At 36.1% G+C, this 26,537-nt stretch overlaps 1 protein-coding gene across 1 annotated transcript in view; it reads left to right on the top strand.

The window, feature by feature from the left end:
• TYR (tyrosinase) overlaps positions 1–26,537 on the top strand; it is a 103,190-nt gene that overhangs the window by 17,743 nt on the left and 58,910 nt on the right. The window contains exon 3 of the mRNA XM_049889572.1: positions 24,333–24,480. Within this exon, the coding sequence (XP_049745529.1) occupies positions 24,333–24,480 (148 nt within the window). The remainder of the gene's footprint in view (positions 1–24,332; positions 24,481–26,537) is intronic.

The following is a 26,537-nucleotide window of genomic DNA, read 5'->3' as shown; positions in this document are numbered from 1 at the left end:
CTTACTCCCTTCTCCCACTTGCTCTCCCCCTATTGAGTCAGCCCTTACAGTCTCTCGTTTCGTGCCAATTTTACCATCTTCCCTCTCTCTCTATCTTCCCATCCCCCCTCCAGTCAAGAGTTGCCAACACACTCTCCAGTGTCCACCTGATTTAATTAGCTCACTCTTCATCAGTATCTCTCTCCCCCCCCACTGACCAGTCCTTTTCATGCCTGATGATTTGTCTTTGGGGATGGTTCCTGTCCTGTGCCATCAGAAGTTCTGGGGAGCATTATCTCTGGGATTCCTCTAGTCGCAATCATACCATTAGGTGTGGTCTTTTAATGAGAATTTGGGGTCTGCATCCCATTGGTCTCCTGCTCCCTCAGGAGTTGTCTGTTGTGTTCCCTGACAGGGCAGACATCGATTGTGGCCGGGCACCAACTAGTTCTTCTGGTCTCAGGATAATGTAGGTCTCTGGTTCAAGTGGCCCTTTCTGTCTCTTGGGTTCTTAGTTGTCGTGTGACCTTGGTGTTCTTCCTTTGCCTTTGCTTCCGGTGGGTTGAGACCAATTAATGTATTTTAGATGGCTGCTTGTTGGCATTTAGGACCCCAGGTGCCACAATTCAACTAGAAACCTTCTTTACCAATCCTGAGGGAACCAGAAAACCAAGGTATTTGTGTGTGTTGACTCAGGACAGAGGTAGAGAATCTTGAGAGACAGTTCTCCATTCCAGGAAAACATTTTGAGAGCCAAGTGGGGTTTGCTTTGAATGCTCCTTTTTCATCAGGAGAGGATGTTACCTTTTTAAAAGTTGGAAATAAAGTGGAGACTGCTGTATTTCTCACATGCATGCAAAGGCTGAACAATGAATAAAGGAGACCAAAGAAGAGTGGATGCCTTTGAATTATGGTGTTGGCAAAGAATATTGAATATACCATGGACTTCCAGAAGGACAAACAAATCTGACTTGGAAAAGTACAATCAGATTGCTCCTTAGGATGGCGAGACTTTGTCTCAGGTACTTTGGACATGTTATCAGGAGGGACCAGTCCCTGGAAAGAGGCATCATGCTTGGTAAATAGTCAGCAAAAAAGACAAAGATCCTTAATAAGATGGATTGACACAGTGTCTGCAACGGTGGGCTCAAATATAGCAAGCACTGTGAGGATGGTGCAGGACTAGGCAGTGTTTTGTTCTGTTGTACATAAGGTCACTATGAGTTGGAACTGAGTCAATGGTACTTAACAATAGCAATTGCTGTATTGTGAATGAAGGCTTTGCGGGTATGATGGTTAAAATTATGTGTCAACTTGCCTGGACCATGAGTGATTTTCAGTGTTTTGGCAGTTGTATAAATGTGATCACTTCCCAGTTGAAATTTGATATGTGATCACCCCCATGATGGAATCTGCTGAGTGGTACCCCTATGGGTAGGGCCTGTGGTGGCTCACTGCCTCCTCAGCCTTCATCTCCCCGCCCTCCACCACCTCCTTCCTTCCTACTCACCTTGTCAAGGCTTTTGGCTTGTTCTAGATCCTGTGGCTGCCTCTTGTTCATCTGACTTTCAGTTCTTGGGACTTGAGCTAGCAGCTTACCTGCTGATCTTGGGTTCACCAGCCCCTGCAGTGATGTGAATCAGGAGAAGGCTTGCGGTCTTCCCTGATGATCTTGGGATTCATGGATCTTCACATCCTGTGAGCAAGAGTTCTGCTTTCAGATCTGCCGATCTTGGGTTCGCCAGCCCCTGTGGCTACATGAATCAGCAGAAACGTCTATCTTGATCCACAGACTTGGTACATTTCAGCCTCTACAATTGCATGAGCTATTTCCTGGATATAAATCTTTCTCTCTCCCTCTCTTTGTATATATATACGGAAACCCTGGTGGCGTAGTGGTCAAGTGCTATGGCTGCTAACCAAGAGGTCAGCAGTTTGAATCCTCCAGGTGCTTCTTGGAAACTCTATGGGGCAGTTCTACTCTGTCCTACAGGGTTGCTATGAGTCGAAATTGACTTGACAGCAGTGGGTTTGGGTTTTTTTTTTTTTTTGGTTCTCTCTGTGTATATTTATACACTTTACTGGTTTTGCTTCTCTAGAGAACCCAGCCTAACACATTGGGTAATTATGTATTATGTTTAAAGATTGTTATGGCAGAAGCTTCTTTCAAGGAAGAGTTAATATTATATAATACGTTTGAAAAAACAAGTCAAGTATAACTCCTATGACCACAAAAGCCTGCCAAATCCAAAATCAGTAAATTCTCTCCAAAAGCAGAAAGGTAGCAGCATCAGAATATCTTCATCTCAGCTGGCCATTAAACTTTAGTTAGATTGTGGTAACAGTCTGCTAGAAATTATTACTGTTTGAACGTTAGGGGTCATTTTAATTTTTTAAAGAGACAAATTTCTTTAGACTTAGTAACATTGCTGAGTAGTAAAAACTCACAGTTTTAGGTTTCTTTGGGAAAGAGCTTAAAAACAGAATAGTTTAATGTTTGGGGTTATTATTTCTTGATACTCAGTAAACTTCTAGCAACATGCACAATAATGATATAGCCTGGGCTCTCTCCGTAAAGAAAGAAAAAAAATGGAGTGCTGGCCGCACATATTTACACATTTTTGAATAACTCATCCATCTCTTTCTTCTCTCTACTCCCCTTCTCTAGTTGAAATGGTATAAAAATTGTGAATTTTGAGTGTGTTAGTTAAAAATTTGATTGTGTTAGTCACTAGCGCTTCCATCAGAAAATTATCACAAGTGGGTGACTTTAAAAAATAGGAATCTATTGTCTCACAGTTTTAGAAGCTAGGTGTCAGATTTCGGTGCCTCCGCAGGACTACGCTCCATTTGTTCTAGGAGAAGATCACTCCTCTTTTGCAGCTTCTGGAAGCCTCAGGCATTTCTTGACGTTCTTGGCTTACAGATGGATCCTCACGTGGTGTCTTTCCCCTGTGTGTCTTATCTGCCTTTCCCTGACTCTTTTCCCTTTTTCGAGTCAGAATCAACTGGACTTCAATGGGTAGAAAGGAGTAGGCTTAGGAACCACCTTTTCCAGTATGACCTCATGAACATAAGAAAAGGAAAACTATTTTGAAACAGGGGTTAGGATTTCAACATATCTTTTTGAGGGGCATAATTCAATCTATAACATTGAGGAAGTAAAGTAAATTTATTTAAGTAGCCATGTGTTATCTTTGTTTTGAATTAAAAGTTGTTGGTACTAAGTGCTAGCAAACATCATTGTAGGAAGCTCCACTGGGGAGAGAGAGTAAAAAGAACTTTCTCAATTGGCAATTCAAAATAATTTATAGTCTTGGGTTTAGGGCCCTTTAAAGTGGATTGGAACACTGACTTTGAAGGCAGACAGAACTGGGTTTGAACATAATTCTGAGCATCTTCTTCCTCATTTGTAAAATTTGTTTAATAATTACATGTTAGGGCTATTTAGAGAATATGCATGAACCTAGTTCTTACTACCTACTCAAGAAGTGTTTTCCTTTTTCCTCCTCCTCTCATCTCTGAATCTTCAATAGTCTTCCCAGCTTACTTTTTGATCTAGCATTGGTTATTAATCTTCATGATATGTATTCATCCATGATGGCCAATTTTCATCTCATTTTTCATCATTTGAATTCTCTACTGTGGAAGATGTCTGCTTACTAAGGGATAACTCATTTTCCAATAATTTATCTTAGGGTCCTAGAAGGTTTTTATGGAGGAAAATGATCATTCACCTCTTCTGAGTATAGAGTCAGGCATAGCATTAAAGTTTATTTCCTGGGAACAAATCTTGGGAAAATGCCCACTCATTAGCAATAAACACTGCGAAGAAAGAGTAGAACTCTTTATTTTTATGTATTTATTCATTTAACAAATAGAGTTTAGAGCTTCCTATGTGCATGATACAAATGTATACTTCAGGGTACAAAATAAAAATTATGTCCCAGCATGAGCAGTACTGCTTTGTAATCATCTATAATGATTGATCTCAAACTTTTTGGTTTCAGAATCCATTTACAACTCATAAAAATTATTGAGGTTCCCAATTATCTTTTGTTTACGTGAGTTATATTTATGGCTACTTAGCATTTTAAAAGTAAAACTAAGAAATTTTATGTTTATTAACTTTTTTAAAATAACAATAAATTCATTATATAGTAATACAAATATAATTTTATGATAAAAACATATTTTCAAGAAAAAGTGAGTAGAATTGTACTGCTTTATATTTTTTGCAAATCTCTTAATATCTGGCTTAATAGAAGACAGCTAGATTCTTATGTCTGCTTTTGCCTTCAGTCTGTTAAGGTATGTTGTTTTTATTGAAGAACTTGAAGAAAATTCAACTTCTCACAGATATTTAATTGGAAAAGGAAGAAGTATTAAAAAAAATATTTTCAGATAATTATGAGTCATCTTTGTTTCCACACCAAAATTCGATGAGTGGTTATTTCTTAAAAGTCTAGTTGCACTATAAAATCTAATGCATATAATGATTTTTTGTACAGTATTGTATAAGGATTATTTTATTATTGTACAAGAATTTTTATACATTAAAATTCACTGGTCTGTCCTGTATTATGAAAGGAATTTGTATTTAGGCATGATTTGTAATATCATGCGTGGATCATTTTCAAAATATTGGTATCTGAGTTAAGCAGATTTTCCACACATTGAAACATTTCATTATTCAAAATAAAAAAATCACATTTGTTAATATCACAACTATTCTCATCAGAAAAGTCTGTAAGAATTGAGAATTTGTCAAGCTCCCAGTGATGGAATCAAGTTTTCAAAAATCCTAAATTTTGCTTGAAAGCTCATATTTTATTATCTGCAAAAATTACTGTCAGTTCTTAAGTGACATACTCATTTTGTTCATTTTCAAGAAAATGTCTGCCAAATGCCTTAGTCGGAATAACCATAGACTATCTCTCATTGTACATTCAAGTGAAACTTGTGTTCCATGAAAAACATGGTTAGTTCAGCTCTGAACTTGAACAATAGCACAAATGCTATTCTTCAAGAAGTCCATGATACTTCCAAATGAAACAAAAATGTTACATACTCAAGTCCCATTCTCTCAAACAGAATATTAAAAAGAGTTGTACTCAATGATGGATGTTTAATACTTTTTTTTTAAGTGAAACTGGTGTTCTTTCATTTTTTCATTTTAAATTGCAAGTATGTGGCTACGATGGCTAAAGATTACAGTTTGCTGCCACTGCTTTGATTTCTGCTAAGGCAACAGAAGATTTACCATTTATTTATTGCTTTTGCACTAGCAGCACAAATGTGAACACACAAAAAAGGAAGTCATGTTTTAGTATTTTTAGGAAAATAGTTTTGATATTGCAAATTCTCTGAAAGGGTTGAAGGGACACCAAAGGGGACCATTGATCATACTTTGTTAATCTATAAAACATTGTGCTGAAAGAATAATTGGTTTTTTAAAAGTAAGGGCATCTGGAAAGACTTTCGTATTTTCTCGTGTAAGTCTGCAGTTTTAGGGTGAAGTGCCAAGAAAAGTTAATATCCAAAGGTTCAGTGTCTCCAAATTTTCTAAATCAAACAATCACTTGGGATGGTGGTAAAAATGTAGATTACAGGTCATTTTCTCTGGAGATTCTTATTCAGTAGGCCTGGCAGTGGGAGTGGGGACCCTTATGATCTCTAATAAGCCACACTGACTGACTTCTCTGACTTGGACATATAATATAAAAAGCTGATCAGAATTAGGTAGATATATAGACAGACAGACATATATAGATTCAATGCCAAAAAGAATTATTCAATAAAAATGATCTGATCTCTCTAAGATTAAGCCGTTCTATTAATATAGAGAACATAAAAAACCAACCAGTTGCCATCAAGTCAATTTTGACTCATGGTGACCCTATGCGTGTCAGAGTAGAACTGCGCTCCATAGGGTTTTCATTGGCTGTGATCTCTTGGAAGTAGATCACCAGGTCTTTATTCTAAAGCACTTCTGGGTGGATTTGAACTGTCAACCTTTTGATTAGTAGCTGAATGCTTAACCATTTGCAACTAACAGGGACTCCAAACAGAGTATACATGCACACATATTTTTCTTTCGAGTAGAGGTAAAAGGTAGTTGCCTGCAATCGTCCACTAGTCACCTCGTAGATTTAAATGTTTTCTCCCTCTAGTGACAGCCTATGGGATCTAGAAGGGATTGAATCTAAAGGCTCTTATCAGGGTGAGGTCCAGCTACAACCATCCAGCGTTAAGAAAGTCAAGGGACAGCATGAACCCCTGCAGTAGGAGCAAGAGCTACTGAGCTATGAAAACAGGTTCCTTAGCAGAGAATTGCTGTTCACACAGCTGATCTGATGGGCTGTATGCAAATTATCTGATTACAACATATTGATTCTAGACATGATTAGTGGCCATCTGCTTCTATACTTTCATGGATATACCAATTAAGCAATCCCAATATGTTGACATTGATAATATTCTGTGGCCAGAAGTAGGATTTGGAATGATATCCACCTACAGAACCATGGTCTATAGTTGGACTCTAGGAAACTTTAGTTTTAGCAAATGCCTCAAGCGGTTTTTATAACCCAGGATATAGGGTAGATATGCTCTATAGAAGACTGTTGAAATCATTTATTTCATTATGATATACTGAGTAATGAAAGGAGAGTAGGATTTGCAGCACTAATTTTGGAATTCTGGTTTTGACATTGCAAAAAAGACTTGCTATTCCATGGCTTATCCCTTTCTTCAAATGAAAGTTTCCTTCGCCTCAAGGACAGAAAAAGAATTTGCCATGTCTATAAGATGAGTTTGCTGTTTAGTAAAATCCCTAGTGTGGAAAGAGTTGCCCTTTTTTCAGCTTTCAAATATGATCACTATTCCTGAGTCACAGGACATAAACATACTTTTTTGATACACAAAGGACTTAAGCTGTATTGAACCAAAAAGCAACGGATTTTTCTATTTCAATTTTACATATGAGAAACAGAGGAAAAGGAATATTCGTATTTGTTGAATACCTGATACAATGCATGTTTTCAAATCAACCATTTGAACATAACATCTACCCCATCAAATATGCTTTTTTTTTAAATTTGTTTTTTGGACACAGAAGCTGGTGGTCATATGGCTGATATACACCGAAGTTGAGCTTACTACTTTAAGTCCATCTGACTCCAAGTCTGACATAACTCCTCCTCAGCATGAAGCTTCTTTAGGTGGCCAGAGCCTAACTCAGGTTTCTGGTACACTCCCAACCCTGCTTCTGTTGTATGGAATGCTAATCACTCTGCCCTGTTGGGTGTCTTAGAATAAATCATTGTGAGAAAACAATGATCAAACATACAAAAAAATGACATCGAAAACTGCCAAAAGATTTAATACGATCCAGAGTCTCGAAAAATAATACCCAAAAAGTTAAATGTTTCAAACAAAATTCAGTTGTTATACACACAAAATGCCATGCTTCAATGAAAAAAGACAATACATACTAACATTGAGATGACAGAGATGTTGAAATTATTTAACAAAGATTTAAAAATAGCCAATATATGAATGCTTTAATGGTTAATTATGAACACGTTTGAAACAAATGAAAAATAGAAGTGTCAGCAAGGAAATAGAAAATTTCAGCAAGGGAATAAATATATAATGAAGATCAAATGGAAACTTTACAACTGAAAAATATAATAAAGTAAAAATATCAATAGATGGTCTCAAGAGCTACATAAAGGGGAAAGAGGAAAAAATCAGTGAACTAGAATATAGAACAATAGAAATGATCAAATTTGACAATGTTGATGAAGTGGGTCAATTCCTCAAAAAGTACAAACCACCACAACTCAGCCAACAAAATACAGACAAGTTGAATAGCCCCATAACTAGAAGAGAATATTGAATTAGTAATTTTAAAACTCCCAAAATAGAAATCTCCAAGCCCAGGTGCTTTTCCTGGAGAATTCTACCAAACATTTAAAGAAGAATTAACAAAAAATTTTATAAAATGTTTTCCAGAAAATAGAAGGAAAATATACAATTCCCAAATTATTTTATAAAGCTAGTTTTTCCCTGATACTAAAACCAAAGAGAATACAAAAAAGGGAAAAGAAAACCAAGACTAATATGCATCATAAATATTGATACAAAAATTGTTATCAAAATATTAAAAAAATAACTCAAAAATATACTGAAAGAAGTAAACACCATGACCAAGTAGTGTTTCTTCCAAAAATGTAAGACTAGCCCAACATGAAAATGGTTTCTATATTGACTCTTTCAATGTCAGCATCCTGATTGTGATATTTTAACATAGTTTGTGAAAGTGTTACCATTGGGATAAATAGAATATAGACTACATGAGCTCTCTCTGTATTATTTCTTACAAACACATGTGAACCTACACATTTCTCAGTACTAAAAAGTTTAATAAAAACAAGAATAAACCACAGGCACAAACAAATCAAAACTTTTAGACTGCTACCCAAAGCAACCTATAAATTCAATGCACTCCCAATCAAAATTCCAACAACCTCCTATGCAAAAATGGAAAAACCGGTCCTCAGATTTATATGGAAGAAAATAGAAAAAACCAAAGACTCAAAGAAGAAACTAGTCCACAGGACTAATGGCCCACATAAACCTTGACCTTTTCTAACCTGAGACGAGAAGAACTAGATGGAGCCCGGCTACCACTACTAACCATTCTGAACAGAGACACAATAGGAGGTCCCAGATAGAATGGGAGAAAAGTGTGGAGCAAAATTCAAATTCCTAAAAATGGTTACACCTACTGGGTCGATAGAGACTAGAAGAACTCCTGAGACTATGGCCCTAAGATACTCTCTGAATTTGGCACTGAAGCTACTCCTGGAGGCCACCTTTAATCCAAATAATAGATTGACTTATAAAATAAACAATATCACCTGTGACTAATGCACTTCCTCCAACAATCAACTATAGGAGACCAAATGGTCAACATTTACCCAAAAGCAAAAATGAGACGGCAAGGACAGGCAGGAAAGTTAGATCAATGGGAATAGAACAAACAGAATGGATGAGAACGCTGACACATTGTTAACATTGTAACCAATCTCATGGAACAATTTGTATAAAAATTGTTAAATGGGAACCCAATTTGCTGTGTAAACTTTCACCTAAAACACAATAAAATATTTTTTAAGAAATTTATGTGGAAGGGCAACAAAACCAAACCTGGTGTCATTGCCTCGATTTCAACTTATGGTGACCCTATAGGACAGAGTAGAACAGCCCCAAAGGACTTCTAAAGAGTGGCTGGTGGATTCAAACTGCCAAACTTTTGTTTAGCAGCCAAGTTCTTAACCATTGCATCACCAGGGCTCCATGGAAGGACAAGGGACCCCAAATATCTAAAACAATACTGAAAAAGAATAAAGCAAGAGGACTCACACTTCTTGATTTCAAAACAAACTATAAAGATATACTAATTAAAACAGCATGGTCCTGGTATAATAATAGTAATATAGACCAATGGAATATAATTGAGAGTCCAGAAATAAACCTATACAGTAATTTTCAACTGAATTTTGACATGAGTGTTAAGTCCATTCAAGGGGTAAAGAAGTCTTCAACAGATGGTGCCATGAAAATTGAATTTCCACACACAGAGGAATGAATCAGGATCTATGCATCATACCATACACAAAAACAGGTTCAAAATGGATCAAGGACCTAAATGTAAAAACTAAAGTTGTACGATTCTTAGAAGAAATTATAGGGATATGGCATGAAACTTCATTTTTAATGATAGATTATCAGGTATGACAGCAAAACACAGCAGCAAAGGCAAAATAATAAATGGGACCTCATAAAAACTAAATACTTTTATTCATCAAAAAACTTTACCAACAAAGTAAAGAGACAACCTACACACTGGGAGACAATTTTCAAGAACTATACATCTGATAAGAGTCTAATATTGTATGTTTTTTGATTCATAGGTATAAAGAGATCCAATTTGTAGCACCATCCAAGATAATATTACAGCTATTTCTATATGGGAAAGCATACTTAGGGAAAATACATCATAATATATATTTTATTCAAACTGTTATATTCTACCAATTGCTATTATCATTTTCTTTCATGCCAGTTTGAGGTGAATAAGATATCACTGCCTTAGAGAATAAAATAATTGCTCAATAACTGGTATATGATTCACCTAAACCTAGGAAATGGTTACAGATAATTTAATTCCCTTGAAATATACATCATAGTCCCAATAGTCCAAGAATTTTGTAAATACCTCTAAAATGTATACTCTTTAAAACCTGTATAATAACTTAAAGGACCATACATTTCCTAGATGTCCTCATCTGGTCTTCACTTATACAGCTAGCATTAACGGTTGTTTCATTTTTTGTTTTGTTTTGGCTGCCATTGTTGTATGAGGGCCATATTTTATGAAGAAATGGGTTTCCATATCAATTTGTAATGTCTACTGTTTATATTATGATAACACAATAACTATAAAGCTTTGTGTCAGGCACTGACCAAGCAGCTGACTAATCTAGCTTACTGGTTAAGAAAGACCCTTGCTCCTACTTTTAATTCTTGCAGTTAAGTTCAAATTCTTGCTTTGGCAAAAAAAATTTAAATGGCTTTGAACATCTCTTAAAAATAGTCCAGACAATTCTTTATAAATAATCTATTTGTACTTTATAGAGAGCCCTATAAAAAAGATAAATAGGGAGAAATGTTGACCAATGGACTAATGTATTTGGAATTTGGTAGATACCCTACTATAGCTTCAAAATGCATCTTAGTATAGGGCTCTGAGAAGTTCTGTAATATAGAGAGCTGTTTCAATTAGTTTAACTCAAAATATTTGAAAGTAAATTGACCATGAAATGCATCACCCATCTTGTTTCTTTAACTTCTACTAAATATCATTAAAAATATTGACATTTATAAATTTTAAGAAACTTTACTTGAGAAACCATTACCTAAAATGAGAATGTTACATCTCCAAATGCCAAGAGTCAACTCCGTTTAGGGCCAATCAACTTCATGTCAGAAAACATGAGTAATTGTCCTTTACACTTACATTTAGGGGGATCAAAATGATTATTTAGGTAGAGTTTTCAGTAGACGTTTGTAGTACAGCATCAGCTGGATCAAATATATATGTGGTGAGATAATATTTTTGTCAAGATAAAAGTTGTCCAGTTCTTCAAAAAAAATTGAGGGTTATTGCACTGTACAACTCAGCTCCAGGGGGCACCATTCAAATTTTATTGCATTCCAGAGAATGAAATTATCAGAAAATAAAATGTAAATGGTACCCCCTGGGGTTTTACATCTGTATTGTACTATATATCTATCCTCCCTTAGAAATTAAAACTTAAAAAATAGCTAACAATTATTGACGGGTTACTAAATGTCAGGTACTGTATTTAGCACTTTATATTTTTTCAGCCTTATCATAGGAGATAGGTTCTATTTAATACTCCCATTTTATAGATTAAAAAAAAAAAGTCAGAAAGGAAAAATAACCTGGCTACGGCACCATAGCCCATAAGCTACAGAGCTGAAATCCAAAATCAATACTGAATTTTGAGCCTTTAATCATACAAGGAAGTGTTTACAACTGTTCTAAGAACATCACCAACTTTGGAGAGAGATCACTAGTAGTAATGGCATGAGACGCTGGGTAAGTCATTTAACTGCATACAACTCATCTTTTTCATCTATAAAAGGGAGTAAATAAATATTCCTACACTAGCTATCTCTTGGAGCGGATGCATCAAATAAGATAAAGTCTACTAAATATGGAAAGCCTCTGTTATTATACCACAACAATTAAAAAAAACTTTTAATATTTTTTCAAAATGCTAGAATTTTGTTATCTTTTATCAGTAAGTTTTAACCCAAACCATATTTTTTTCTTTCATCTTGCTGTAAATTCAGAATCTTGTAACAGTGACCTTACAGGGGATGACAAGCTTTGAAAGTGCACTGAGATTTGTAACTTTAGGTCTTAAATAATTAGAAGAGAATGTATTGATAAAAAGGATCAGTTTTATCCACAGAAATACTTCAAAGGTGATAGTTAAGTAGGATAAGAAACATCACTTGTATACACACCAAAAGCAACTACCATTAGTTTCATGAGTTTCCTGGGATATTGCTGAATTAGCCATGTGTATTAATTAGGATACTGTGGTGTAATGAATTTAAGTAAAGTGTCAAAATTCTATTTTGCTCAAGATATTTCAAGTTATTCAACTTGTAGAGATTTATTATCTAACTTAGAAAGGTGGAAAGTATTAGGGTAAGTAATCCTAGGAGGTATAGCAAACAAATCCCACAATCTTAGTGATCTAACCCTATAAAAATTGGATTTCTTGCTCACATGAAGTCCAATTTTTATACTTCTGGTTGGTCAGTGTGGCCTTTCACATGGACATTTAGTGATTGGATTATCCCCTAGTTCTCTGATGAGAGACAGGTGAAGGGAGTGTAAGAAGGTTCGTGGAGCAGGAATATATGGCCCCAGCCTGGAAGTGGCATTCCTACCTCCTGCCCACATTCTATTAGTCACGATTCATTTACAGGGCACACCTAAACACAAGGTTGGCTGTGCGCCCAAGTTAATGGAAATGGGTTTCATGAACACAGTGAAATCCCTATCACATGGATGTTGTGTTGGGTCTTTTTGTTTAGACCTCTTTACTTATGTATTTCCTCTGGGATCCAGTAATGCTCAGGGGCTTCATTTCTGGGCTGGGCTGCCTCACTTGCAATGAAGCCTCAATTCTCAGTTTTGAGAAGATCGTTTATTTTCTCAGACTTGCTTTTATTACTATTATTATTCCTCTTTTTCTGAAATATTTTCCTACTTTACCCCTTTTGACCAAGCACAAGTCAAAAGAAGTCTAAGGGTCTGGTGTCACTTCCCAAAGTTTATTCCATGCTGTATGGGTGGGTAATTACTTCTATTAGCATGCTATATTCAAATGAAGAATAATTTCTCTCTCCTTTCTTAACATCTGCCCTCAGCTCATCCATGCTGAGCAACACGATAACTATTTTCCATCCGAGCTGCTCAGGCCTTTCTCTATATACAATTAATTATTCTATTAGAAGAATATTGAGAAATGGCCTACAATACATAAAAACATGAAGGCCTGATTCATACCATGGTTCTTCTTAATCAAAGTTGTGTCTCTTATGATGGTGTCATGAATATAAGCAAGTTGTGTGAGAACTCATCAACCTTGGATCATTATGGCATGTTCTGAGAAATGCTAGCTTAACTGACCTTAAAATTATGCCAGCTACAGGAAAGTGTTTTCGAAAGAGAAATGATTACCCCATTTTTATTTATTCAACAAACAATTGCAGAGCATCTACTGTGTGCAGGCACTTTGCAATATACTAAGAATGGTAGTGAAAAGGACACAGAGCATGCTATCATAAAAAAAAAAATGATAGAACAGTCTAATTAAGAACTGGACATTGAAAAAGTAATTATAATCCAAAGGCAATTAATGATCAAAACTGTATGTGTATGTGTTATTTAATCGAGGAACTTAGGCAAGTGTTTTTTGTCCAAGAAACTCTCATAAAGGATCTTACCTTCTAAAGGATGAGTTAGAGGTGAGGTAAAGCGCAGAAGAAAAAGCAGGGAAAATTACATATTGTTTCCAGTAGCCTTACAAAATACCCTTACGAATTCCCAAAGATCCCTTGTAATTAATAACATCTGACATCAACAAAGCCCTACATTTTCAGTTCCTAAAAACCATTCACATCCATTATCTTAATTACTACTCTCAAAAGCTTTATACCATATTTATTATTATGTTACATTTGTAGATGATGGAACAAAGACTCAATTTAAATGACTTGACAAGGTCAACACAGCTACTGGGTAGCAAAATCAAATCATCGACAAAAAAGGTCATGTCCTCAAGTCTCCCAAATAAAAAGGCCAAGTTTTAGAGGCATTAGAGAATAACAGTTAAGAGCCAGACTATCTGGATTCAAATCCTGGTTCTATCACTTACTAGCCACCTGATTTTGGGTAAATTACTTCCCTACAGATACTTCATCTACAAAGTGAAGATAAAAAAACCAATAACCTATCTCCTGTGTTGTTATGAAGATTACATGAGTTAATATTTATAAGCTACTTACAACCACCCATGCACATTATAAAGTTTCAATAAATATTTAGGTTACTGTCCCACATGCTGATGCACACAGTCTCATTTTCTAAATCTGTACACAACCCAGTTATAAACAGTGGAGTAGACTGGTATTGGAGACCCCAGTGGACAAGAGCAGTTTCAGAAAAACACTAGTCCTAAATTGAGCCTATTTTCAAAGAGCAAAGTGTAGCACAATGATACTTTCTACTTAGAATGACTTTTAAAAGCAACTTTTGAAAAGCAATCGTATCTTTCTGCCAACTTTTGAAATCCAGTACGGGAATTAAATTGGACAGAAACAACCTTTAGCTATAAGGGGGCAGGCATTTGGCCCTTATATCTTGGTGGCATTACCAAAGAATCCCAGCCTTCTCCTGTCTTCTGACAAGAAACTGGTTGATAGCAGCTGAAAAAAAGATGGCCAGTGATCAAGGTGTACTTTGACTATATACACCCTGAAGTCCTGTGATAGGAAGCTGGGGAAGTTTTTGCTCAAACACAGTGGGAGGGTCGAAACCCCCATGAAAGGGTCTTCTCTACCCTGAGAGAGTGTATTACAGAAAATTGAGCAGGATCGATCTGCTCAGCTTTTCCTCCAAATGAACATGACAAGAACTAAGGGAAATTAGGGTATTGCTAGAGCAGAAAATTTACTGTCATCTCAATGATTTTAGCTTTTAGTACAACTAATAGCTCTATGGACTCCTGGTAGCACAGTGGTTAATAGCTACAGCTGCTAACCAAAAGGTCAGCAGTTTGAATCCACTAGCCACCTCTTGGAAACCCTATAGGGCAGTTCTACTCTGTCCTATAGGGTCACTATGAGTCAGAATCAACTTGATGGCAATGAGTTTTTTTTTAACAGCACTACACCAACTGAGAGAATTTAACAGTGTGATTAAGAGCAGAGCTTTGAAATCTGGCAGATAATTGTCCTAAATTCTGACCCTGACACTTGCTAGCTGAATGACCTTGAATAAACCACCTCACTTCATTGAGCCTTAGTTTCATTGCCTGAAAGTTGCTTTAATGATACCTACTTTACAGAGCTGCTATGGCTATGAGGATTAAATGTGATAAGAAGAGAAGGAAATATTTAGTCTAGTTCCTACTGCATAGGAGTGGGAGACATAATATTAGGAGTAGTCTTTGTTGAACAACAATAACTAAGTAGCAAGAAAAGTGAAATAAGAAAATTTTTAATCATGTTTCCTTTTATAATTAAATTGTGTAGATGAGGTTTTATGACATGCCAGTAAAGGAAAGACTCTGTTTAAAATTAAAGTTTGATAAGTTGAAAGCATACCTGTAAAAAATTTAAGTATAATTTTAGGTAATTTGAATCAAAGTATCTTAAAAATAATTACATTTATTTTAATGTAAAGACAATATTAATTATGCTTCCCTGAGACAACCTTATCTGATGTTAATTTTTAATCCATTGCATATGTATGATCTCATTATAAATTTATAATAAAGATCTCTATATACAAATTTGTAGATATAAGAGATAAAAGAGACAATGGTATAATGGGAATAATCCTGGATTTGGAATACGAAGATTAAGGACAGAGTTCTGACATTGTAATTTCGAAGATGTGTGACCTTTAATACGTCATTCAGATTTCCTAGTCTCAATGTCCTCACGTGTAACATAAGTAATTAACACCTGCTCTTTCTCCGGCGCAGCACGGTGGGGAACATCCAGTGGTGTGCTGGAGATGGCCTAAATCTGCTTGTAAGAGCTGATTGGTAGTATTTTTTCCAGCTTGTGTTCAGTGTTATCATGTTGATAGCTTGAAATCGAACACAGTAGAAGTATTTACAATTGGCAAATGCTACAAACCAGTCTCCCTCCCCCTGAAATCTGGTTACTAATCTTTTGCCAGGACACTACTGAGAAAGATCAAATAAGAAAATGTGTCTGAACACATTTTGTCAACTGTGATATATAATGCAAATATAATGCTCATTATGGAAAATGAGAGATGTATATTCTATGATTTCAATATGAAACTTCCATTAAATGGTATTGCCTAAAAAGCAAAGATATATATGAGAAAGTAGGATACATTTAATAACTTAGTTGACTTGAATATTATAGAAATATCATATAAACTTCATTGGGTATTCTATAATATAAGCCATTGGAGGATTGTTATATAGAATTCCTTGCAGGGCAGCCAAGCATTTGTTTACCTGGGACTGCAGGGTTTCCAAGGACAAGGACCAGCTACATAATTTGGGGGGAGCGCAGTACTGGGTATGGCACTGGGTACTGGGTAGTACAAAATGAAACATGGGGTCCCTTTTTCAAAAATTATTAAGAATTTCAAGATGGCAACAACAGAGCATTAAATCAACCATGGGACACTCATGAGTGGAGTGATCCTCACATATAAGCCTACAAAGGTAACCCTCCCAGGATGCAGGACTTTCAGTGCTAAAGCCAGAACAGTCCCAAGCAAACCAGGACAGGAATGGTTGGTCACCCTAACTTTGGGTCATAAATAGTAGTTAGCATTTATATATTGTAGAAGTTTTAGCAAAACAAATGAAAAATACCAAGTGTTGGTGGTAGTGGTGCTTGCTGTTCAGTCAGTCCTACTCATAGCCACTTTAGCTATAGGACAGAGTGGAACTGTTCCATAGGGTTTTCAAGGCTATTATCTTTAGGGAAGCAAATTGCCACATCTTTCTCAAGTGCAGTGGCTGATCTGTTTTAACTGCCAACCTTCTGATTAGCAGCTGAATGCTTAATCATGGCACCACCAGCACTCTCCTGAATGTACTGGAGCCCTGGTGTCAATTCAGCCATAAAACAAGAGCAGGGGGTAGAATACGGCCTGAATAGCACTTAGCTTATAAAGATCTTTATCTGTTTCATTGTGTGTGACGTGTGTCTTTGGGAAGACTCGGGTCCAATGTTCCCGAGTCTTCCCAAAGACACAAATCCAATAGTGTAGGAAGCCATTATAAAACTTTATCTTAAACCAAGTCCAAGAAAAATTTTAATATATAGAAATGGTACATTATTTCTCGTAGGATCACTTTATAGATTTCCTCATAAAAGAGATAAGATCAAAGAAATGCTGAAAAATCACTGAATAATGTACAAATTATGTATATGCTATGTATTTATAATGCTTGTGTGAAGAAATGATTACATACACATACATGCTGAAAATCACTGGATAATATACACACTATATATATACTATATATTATAAAGAAGAAATGATTACACTGAGTTTACCAAATGGAGAAATCAGCCTGGTATCTAGGATAATGAATGCTAACACATGAAATAATTCTGTTGAACTCCTTTGTTGAGTTCATGTATATGATTATGATGGATTATGACTGATTCACCATTGCCTTCATGCAAACAATGAAAACAATTGGAACACAGGTTCTCAAGCTTTAGTGTGTATCAGAATCACCTGAAGGCCTTACTAACGCGGATGGTGAGTCCCACCCCAAAGTTTCAGATTTAGTAGTTTTGAGGTAGGACTGGAGAATTTACATTTCTAAAAAATTTCCAGGTGATTAGGCTGGCTCTGGGACCACATTTGAGAACCAGAGAATTTGTGGACTGCTTGTGGCCTTGGTAATCGTCCAATAATTTTATGGTAAGAAACACTCACCCACTTACTAGATTTGCTTCGTTGCTCTGTTCTTCAGAACTGAAGGAATCTTCTGAGTCAAATTGAAAACTACTTTCTAATACATATAAATGCTAATTAATTAATTTTTTTATGGCTGTAGAGTTAGCTTTTATTTGAAAAAACTGAACAGTGAGTTGAAAGTTAATGCTTTCATCGTACGTAAGGACTTGCTTAGATCTAAGATCCTTCTGATCGGCAATTTTATATTTCTGTTGAAAATAGTTTAAATTACAAGCCTTTTAAAGAACTCAGCCATCAAATACAACCTCATAATGTTGTTGTGTGTAACCCTGTGATGCTGGCGTGAATTGAGTTGCCCATTAGGAGCGTAAATTAGAGAAAATACAGCCAGGGGTCTAACAGTCACTTCTTTTCAATCTTCAGATGCACTAACGCGCATTGCTCTATTGTCTCTTTGGCTTCTTTTCTCCAATTCTATCTCCAAAACACTATGAAATGTTAAAAGAGGTTAGGAATTTATTTTCAATCAAATAAATTAAATCTTCTCTGTTCTCCTGAACATTTAGCTACATACTTTTTCACATTTCCAAATCTAATAGGCATGATAAAGTGCAACATCTATGACACGGCTTCCTAGGAAGGAAGATACTGAATTAAATGAGATGATAATGTGTGAAAATGTCCAGCCAGTTCCTGACATGTTTGTTGCTCAAAATTTTTAAACCCCATTTTCGAGGAAACAAGTTGAAGCCATTATCTGTGAGAAAATACTCTAGCAGAGATAAAGTTGAAGTGTTAATTCAGGTATGCCTAACCAAAAACGAAACCCAGCCCAGTGCCGTCGAGTCGATTCCGACTCATAGGAACCCTATAGGACAGGGTAGAACTGCCCCATAGAGTTTCCAAGGAGTGCATGGTGGATTTGAACTGCCGACCCTTTGGTTAACAGCCATAGCACTTAACCACTATGCCACCAGGGTTTCCTCAGGTTTACCTACAGGAGAATACTTCAGCCTAATTTGATAAATTTCAATCTTGGTTGCACAATAGAATCACCTGGGGTGATTTTTAAACATTTGTGTGCCTGGGACCCAATCTAGACCCAAATGCCAAAAACCCATGCAACCTTTGTAGGCAGAGCAGAACTGCCCCCATAGGGTTTCCAAGGCAGAGTGACTGGTGGATTTGAACCACCAACCTTTTGGTTAGCAGCCAAGCAATTTAATCACTGTGCCACCAGGGCTCCTTAATCTAGATCAACTAAATCCTAATCTTCAAGGGTGGAATTTAAGTATTAATAGTAAAAACAAACAAACAAAAAATCTCCAGAGTCTTACTGGAGAGAAAAAGAAAAAGAGATGGATTGAAAAGTTGAATTTTCCTATTGCTATCATGAGCCTGAAACTATGCTTATTAATTTCCCATAGGAATGTAGCAAACAAACTTGAAGGCATAATGTAGAATAATTTAGACAACTGTCACTGCCCTACACAAAGAATTTGGAGCCATTTTGGCATCTGTAACTGCTAACAAGGTTCCTGCTGGCTTATTACACTTTCTATCCGTGGGGAATCCCTGGACAGGGGCAAGACAATGACACATTCTGCACCTTGCTGTTATTCAATGGTTGAAAATGGCAAGTCAATAAATTCATCTCCGATGCATAGCAAAAAAGAGATTTCCAAGATGTGTCAGCAAGTCAATACAAATGCTGCCCAACTCTGGGGTACAGAAAACAGCATAGGTTTAGAATCAATCAGAGGTATATTCAGTTCCTTGATACCCCCAATTACTTGCTGCTTGAATTTAGGTGTGTTATTTAACTTCTATAAACTGCAGCTTTCCTCTTCTATAAAACTGGGGCAATGATAATATTCATATCACAAGGAGACCTGAGGTTCAAATGAGATCACGTACGTGAAAGGTATTTGATTATACAATTATTATTATTTGATGCCTAGAATTACCTCCTTGAGTGTTTCTTCCAAAAGATAATAAAATCTCAGCAAGAGAAGCTACTGATACTGGTGCAGTCATTTCTATTTTTTAAGATGATGCCATTGGCCAAAAATGAACTATGTGAAGGAGGAAAATAGAAAATATTCACATTTTTGACATTATTCACATCCACAATACTTTTCCCTATTGTGTCAGTCCACAACTACTAAAGTAACATTTTCCAAAGACCCTTTATGGGTCATATGGAGAGAAATTTATCTTTCCTATTCCTATTTTCTGTAGGATGGATAAGTGAAGGATTGAGGAGTATTTATATCTGTTTTTCTTTTAAATCCAAAGCTGTGCAAGGCTTTGGTTTTTGACTATGGAAAATCAAAGCAGAAGACGTGATTCCTACTTATGAGGCATTTCCCGTCTGTTTGAAGAGATAAGATACACACAGTTCTTTTTAAATTGTTAAAAATAATCAGACTGTCTGTATTAACAATCTGGTTACTATCACAAAGAGGCTGGGTTATTTGCTCAACCTGTACCTTCGAACTAATTTCCGAGCACAGATCACAGTTTCCTTTGACAAACCCAAGTGCTTGTTATTCGAAAACCCTTCCTTAACAATATTAGAGGTTTCCTTAGATGCAACAGCTGGGAAGGCAACATAAGAAGAGAGTAAAGAAACAATAACCTTGCTGAAAACACTCTTACAATGGCAACCCTAGCTCCTAGGATCACCTGAGGGTGGATGAGGGCAAGCAGCAGGCAGGTTTCTTTAGAGCAGTGGGATTCAAGAAGGAGAGGGCTGCTGGAGCTGGAATGGGTCCTGGTATAGGGAGCTGCAATAAGAGGTTTTTCTGCAGTGATGGAGTTGGAGCACCCATGTTCTTGCCTAGCAGCTCCCATGATAAACGTACACTTATCAATTGCTATTATTTTTTTATTATTGTTAGGTGCTGTGGAGTTGATTTCAACTCAATAGCAACCCATGTGACAGAATAGAACTGCCCCATAGGGTTTTCTTGGCTGTAATCTTACAGGAATAAATCCCCAGAAGCTGCTAGGTAGGTTCAAACTGCTAACCTTTTGGTCAGCAGCCAACCAGTTAACCATTTCCACCACCAGGGCTCCCTCAATCACAATAAGATTATGATAATGATAGCTACTATTCAGGAAGCATCCATTTTGTGCCAGATCCTATACTAGGTGCTTCATATCTGCTATCAAAATTAATCCTCTCCACAATTCTAGAGATAACTGAGGCTTTAATAAGATAACTAACTTGACAAAGATCATAATTGTACTGTGTTAACAGAATTTAAACCCACATATGCTCAGCTCTAATTTTTTCTCTACGGCTGCATCTTCAAAGTGGAATAGACACGCTAACACATGTTTACAAATATTTTCTAACAAGTATATGGTACGGAAACTTCTAAAAACAATTATTTCCAGATCCTTCCAAATTAATTTTTCTAAAATTAACCTGGTTGACGAGGCTGCTGAAAGTTCTGTTTTACCACCTCCCCTTTCACAATCTCCCTTCTGTGACTTTTCAGAAGAAAGGTATCTCTCATCTATCTTGAATCCAGTCTCACCAGTACTGTTAAGTGCCACTGAGTTGATTTTGACTCATAGTGACCCCATGTGACAGGGTAGAACTGCCCCATAGAGTTTTTTAAGCTGTAATATTTATGGGAGCAGATTGCCAGGTCTTTCTCCCACAGACCCACTGGGTGGATTCAACCACCAACCTTTTAGTTAGCAGTGGAGCACTTAATGGTTATACCACCAGGGGCTCCAGATAAAAACTTACAGGGCAAAACAAATGGATAATTGAAAATACTGGTGACAGTGTTGCTAAAATGAATTACTTTAATGAATAGGTAACAAATGTCTTGCTGTAGGGTGGTTTCCAACTCTGCTTTCATCGAAGAATTCTTAATTGAGTTGCTAGTTAGTGGATCAGATTATGAAAACTAATTTTGGCACTGAGTTTATATGTGTTTTTTGGCATATATAATCCAAAAGGTGTTCAAAGAATTAAGTGAAATTCATACAATTTTTTTTATTCCTATCTACTTATTTATGAGAACAAAGTTTAACATTCGAATTTTTTTTTTTTAATTTGAATAGAATTTATGCTGTACTGTGCCCTTTCTAGAAATGAATAATATTTATCCATGGAGAGCTGAATTAATTTTTGATGATCTTTTACTAAGAATTATATTTTCAATAAAATTTTACTTTTATATTTAACAGTTTTTAATAAAATATTTAATATATTTGTGTGATTTTGATCAGTTCTGTTCTAACAAAAGTGTTAATGATAAGTCAGTCTCAAAGGTTAGCCTAATGTTGCCACAGAATTTATAAAAAGTAATTATAATTTATATACCTATTTTTGTTACAGAAAAGCATGACAGACTCATGAATTAAGAAAAAAAATTAAGCTCAATATATATAAGGTTTAGATATAATTCTGTGGGGAAAAATAATAAAACATGAGTTCAAGTAGAAAAAAAAGGAAAACACATAAAATTTCAAACTGTAAGAGTTTATATGTATTTTAAATAGATAATGATATCAAATCTTTGTTTGATACATTTTTAAAAAGTACTATTAAAATTTTGTTTTAAAATTTATCCTATTCAGAATACCCCAGAAATTATATCCTCTGAAACTATTTACGATTGTAATGAAAAAAATTTGGAATCTGTTTAGAAATATGTGAAAAAGTATATAAAATACGGTTTTAAAACTTTTTTTCGTGGTACTCAAGGATAAAACTTGAAGACCATAGCTTTCCAGAATGTTGCCATCCGGAATATATGATCTATTGCTATATAAAAGAAGCCATCTTAAACGCAAATGCATTTAAGAACTTGAATTGTAGAAAACAGACTGTGTTCTAGCCTTACCTCCCTGCTTATTCATTCTTTAACCTTCAACAAGTTATTTGACCTCTCTAAATCTTGTCCATATAATGGAGATGAAAGTACCCAATTTGTAGGATCATCCTGAAGGTTATATGAAATGATTCTTGTCAAACTCATAGAAAAATGCCTTCACATAGTAAATGTCATATATATGTATGTATTCATAAAAGCTGTCATAGACAAGAGAGTTCAGAGGAAGGGAAGTACATGTTGTCTTTGTAGGCTTCCTGAGGGAGCAGGACTTAGTATGGTCTCCAAGAAATGAGGAAAATAAGCCAAAAATGAAGGAATAAATGACCAGCTGATGGACAAAAATACTGTGAGCCACGATGGTGGGAGAACATGAGATATTAGATGCAAAATAAACAGCTATACCTTTTAAAAAAAAAAAAAAAAGTAGAGAGCTACACCTAAAAAAAAAAAGTTTTGCTGAGAAAATATTTCTAATTGCATAAAATGAAGCTGGGTCTCCCTTACCCAAATTCTAGTGCCTTCATTATCTATATACTACCTTTGATTTTGATTATAATTTTAACCACAATTTCTGCTTGTTTGATATTTCTAAATTCTGAAATTCAATAATATACCTTTAGCCATATTCCTCCAACTTGGTCCCTGCTTACAATTTAGGTTTGTTTCTCTGCCTTCTTTGTCTGGTTTTGTATCTCAGTTCTATCTATGTGTTTCATGTCCTCTGTGAAGGGACTCTGAAATGGCATCTTACTCTATGACTTCCCAAGGAGTACATGAGTAACAACACAAAAAAAATCAAGAACTCAGATCTCAAAGTGTACTTGATAGAGGTTAAAATTCTAATTCTGCCACTCTCTGTGTAACCTTTGGAAACGCAATACTTCTCTGAGCCTCAGTTTTCTTTTCTTTCCAAGGGGGGTAATAACTTCTAACCGATAGGGTTGCTGTAAAGATTGAAGGATATATGGCACGAAAAGCACTTAGCAAAATCAACATTCACAAATGATAGCTGTTATTATAATGATTATTCCCGCTATTGTTCCAGACACAGTGAATAAAACAATTTACTGGATTCATTGGAAGAAAATATTTTGCAAAGTCAAATATTTTATGACTGGGTGTCTCCAGTACTGTCCATGATGAATTGTAATGCGGGAAGTCACAAATTTTATGCTTTCGCTTGAACCAGAAGCCAAAATTAACAATACCCACCAGGACTGGAAAGCAAGGGGACACAGAACAGGCAGGAGGGATTGGCTTTAAGGGCTGTTACAGGTTGAAATGAGAGTGAATATGGTGAATATTATGAAATGCTCTTACTACTTCTCAGTATCTAAAGGAAGAATAATAGGCAGGAACAACAGGAGGGAACACAAATTGGCTGAGCCTATTCCATGTGGTTAATCAGTCCATTGTATCCAGATGAACACTACCCAGTTCTCAAAGATTTAGTGAAAACTAACTAGGCGTACAGAATGTAAAGAATCTCAATCCAGAATGAATTGTATTATAAAATATTCTTTTGAACAGAATTTTTGATTGTAATCATAACACAAATGAGATAATCATTTAGATTTTTGATCACTAAAAAACAGAAAAAAAATAGATTTTTGATCACTAAAGTAAACTAAAAGTTCTTTTTAAATTTTCTTCCTTACCAACAGGATTTGCTAGTCCACTTACTGGGATAGCAGATGCCTCTCAAAGCAGTATGCACAATGCTTTGCACATCTATATGAATGGAACGATGTCCCAGGTACAAGGATCTGCCAATGACCCCATCTTTCTTCTTCATCATGCATTTGTTGACAGGTTGGTTGACACTTTTTCATAAATTATATGCTATTGGGTTTAAGTGTAGTGGATGTCTACTAAATGTGACGTTCCTTATCATAGAAAACTAGGGAGTTATGGTGTCTATTGTCTCAGATTGAGTTCTCCCTGAAATGAATGCTAAACTAAGGATTTGGATGCAAATGTTTCATTAAGGTAGTACTCTCAGGAGAAAAAAATAACAGAATGGGTAAAGCAGGGTAAGAAAGGGGAAGGAAGCACATAAAAGTGAGTCTGAAGTCCCAGACTCAGCCACATCTTGGTAGAGTGTAAAGTATACCTCAGTTCGTCCTGCCTTAAGATGAAACAGCTGGGTTTTGGTACTTTCATACTAACCAGCCATGGGCTACAGGTTACTCTGAAGGTGGTGGTGGTGTTAGGTGCTGTCAAGTGGATTTCTACTCATGGAAACCCTATGGGGCAGAGTAGAACTGCCCCATAGGGTTTTCTAGGCTGCAATCTCTACAGGAGCAGATTGCCAGGAATTTCTCATGCAGAGTGGATGGGTGGGTTCAAACCAAGTGCTTAACTGTTGCGCCACCTGGGCTCGTTGGGGGTGTAAAATTTCCAGGCAGTAGCCCAACTCCTGACAGTATAGGTGGCTCCAGTGCCATTATACAGAAATATGGCTAATAGAATCCACTCTGACAGCTTTTACAATTAAATTTTTCTGCTCTCTTAGATGTCTCTGCTAATTCTAATTTACCACTAAATGTCTGTATGATTATTAACATAATAACTCAAAAATAATAACAAATGTCAAAGTAGTTTCTGATTCAGCCAACCTGATGAAGATTCAGGGGATGGAAACAGAAGATGAAGCATCATAAAGAAAGATGAGACCTGTGGATTCCACAAAACACTGTGGCACCTAGCTTTCTTCTCAGGTTCTTCATTATAGAGATTCACTTCTCAAAGGAGGCAGGTCTATTCACTGACATTTATCATTCAGAAAATATAATTATTCAGCACCTACTGAATGCTGTGTACACTTGCCTGGGTATTCCACATTCATTTCTGCCTTTATGTGTTGCTCATACCATCCTCAAATCCGAACATATTTTCCCCTATACAATCTTCAAGACTAGCTTCAGTTTTTACCTCCTCTATGAAGTATGCCTAGACCACTCCTGTCTATAACTACCTCTTCCATCCAGGGTGTGTTGAATCCAGGGCTTCAAACCAGTTCTTTGCAGTTCAGCCATGGCCAAAGAAGCAAAACTGGAACATACCTGCATTTTTAGAATTTGAGTGAACCCAAACAATAACTGGAACAGGAAAATTTATAGGTCAAAGCCGTGATATCAACCTAAGCTCCCTCTTAGAAAATAAGGGTAGCGTATGTGTTGCATAGCAGTCAAATTTCTTGCCCCTCAAATTTTGAGCAGAGGCAGAAGGGGGGTGGTGCTCAAAGATGGCAGCCAAAAACACCCGTTCAAATGTGTGTCTCTCTCCATGGTCCTACCAATAATCCAATTTGAAAGGACTCTCTATGCCTTTTCCAAGTCTCCCATTCCAGTGGTTTGACCTGTAATTTTTCACATTCTGGTTATCATTCCAGATAACTCAAACTGTAAAAATTCAGGTCTGTTCTGGTTTCACTTCATTGGCCATGACTGAACTTGTTCAAATCAGTTTGAATCCTGATTGAATCAAGCTCACACTGGCTAGCAAGATCTAACATATTTTTACGGTAAAATATGGTAATTGTGTTGTCTTTTCCCAACTCCTGTTTCAGTAGCCTCAAGTTTCTAGCTTGAAATCAACCATGATGGGAGTATTTTACCATGGAAAATGGCAAACGCTAAAATCACAGTTTTTACTCCCAAAGAGCTGGTTGTTAGATATTTTCCAGACATCAGTGTTCCCATGTATTAATTCACACCACATTCTCTCTATAGTCTTTATTTTGAAAACATCACTCACATATATATTCTTTGTCTCTTTCACTAATCTGTGAGCTATCTAATGGGAGGGCCCAAGTCCTAGATTATATTTATATTTCTCACAGTGATTTCTATAGCATCTGGTTAGTA

The sequence above is a fragment of the Elephas maximus genome, chromosome 7 (assembly GCF_024166365.1).
Source record: "Elephas maximus indicus isolate mEleMax1 chromosome 7, mEleMax1 primary haplotype, whole genome shotgun sequence".
Lineage (NCBI taxonomy): Eukaryota > Metazoa > Chordata > Mammalia > Proboscidea > Elephantidae > Elephas > Elephas maximus.
This window is presented reverse-complemented; position numbering and strand designations above follow the sequence as displayed.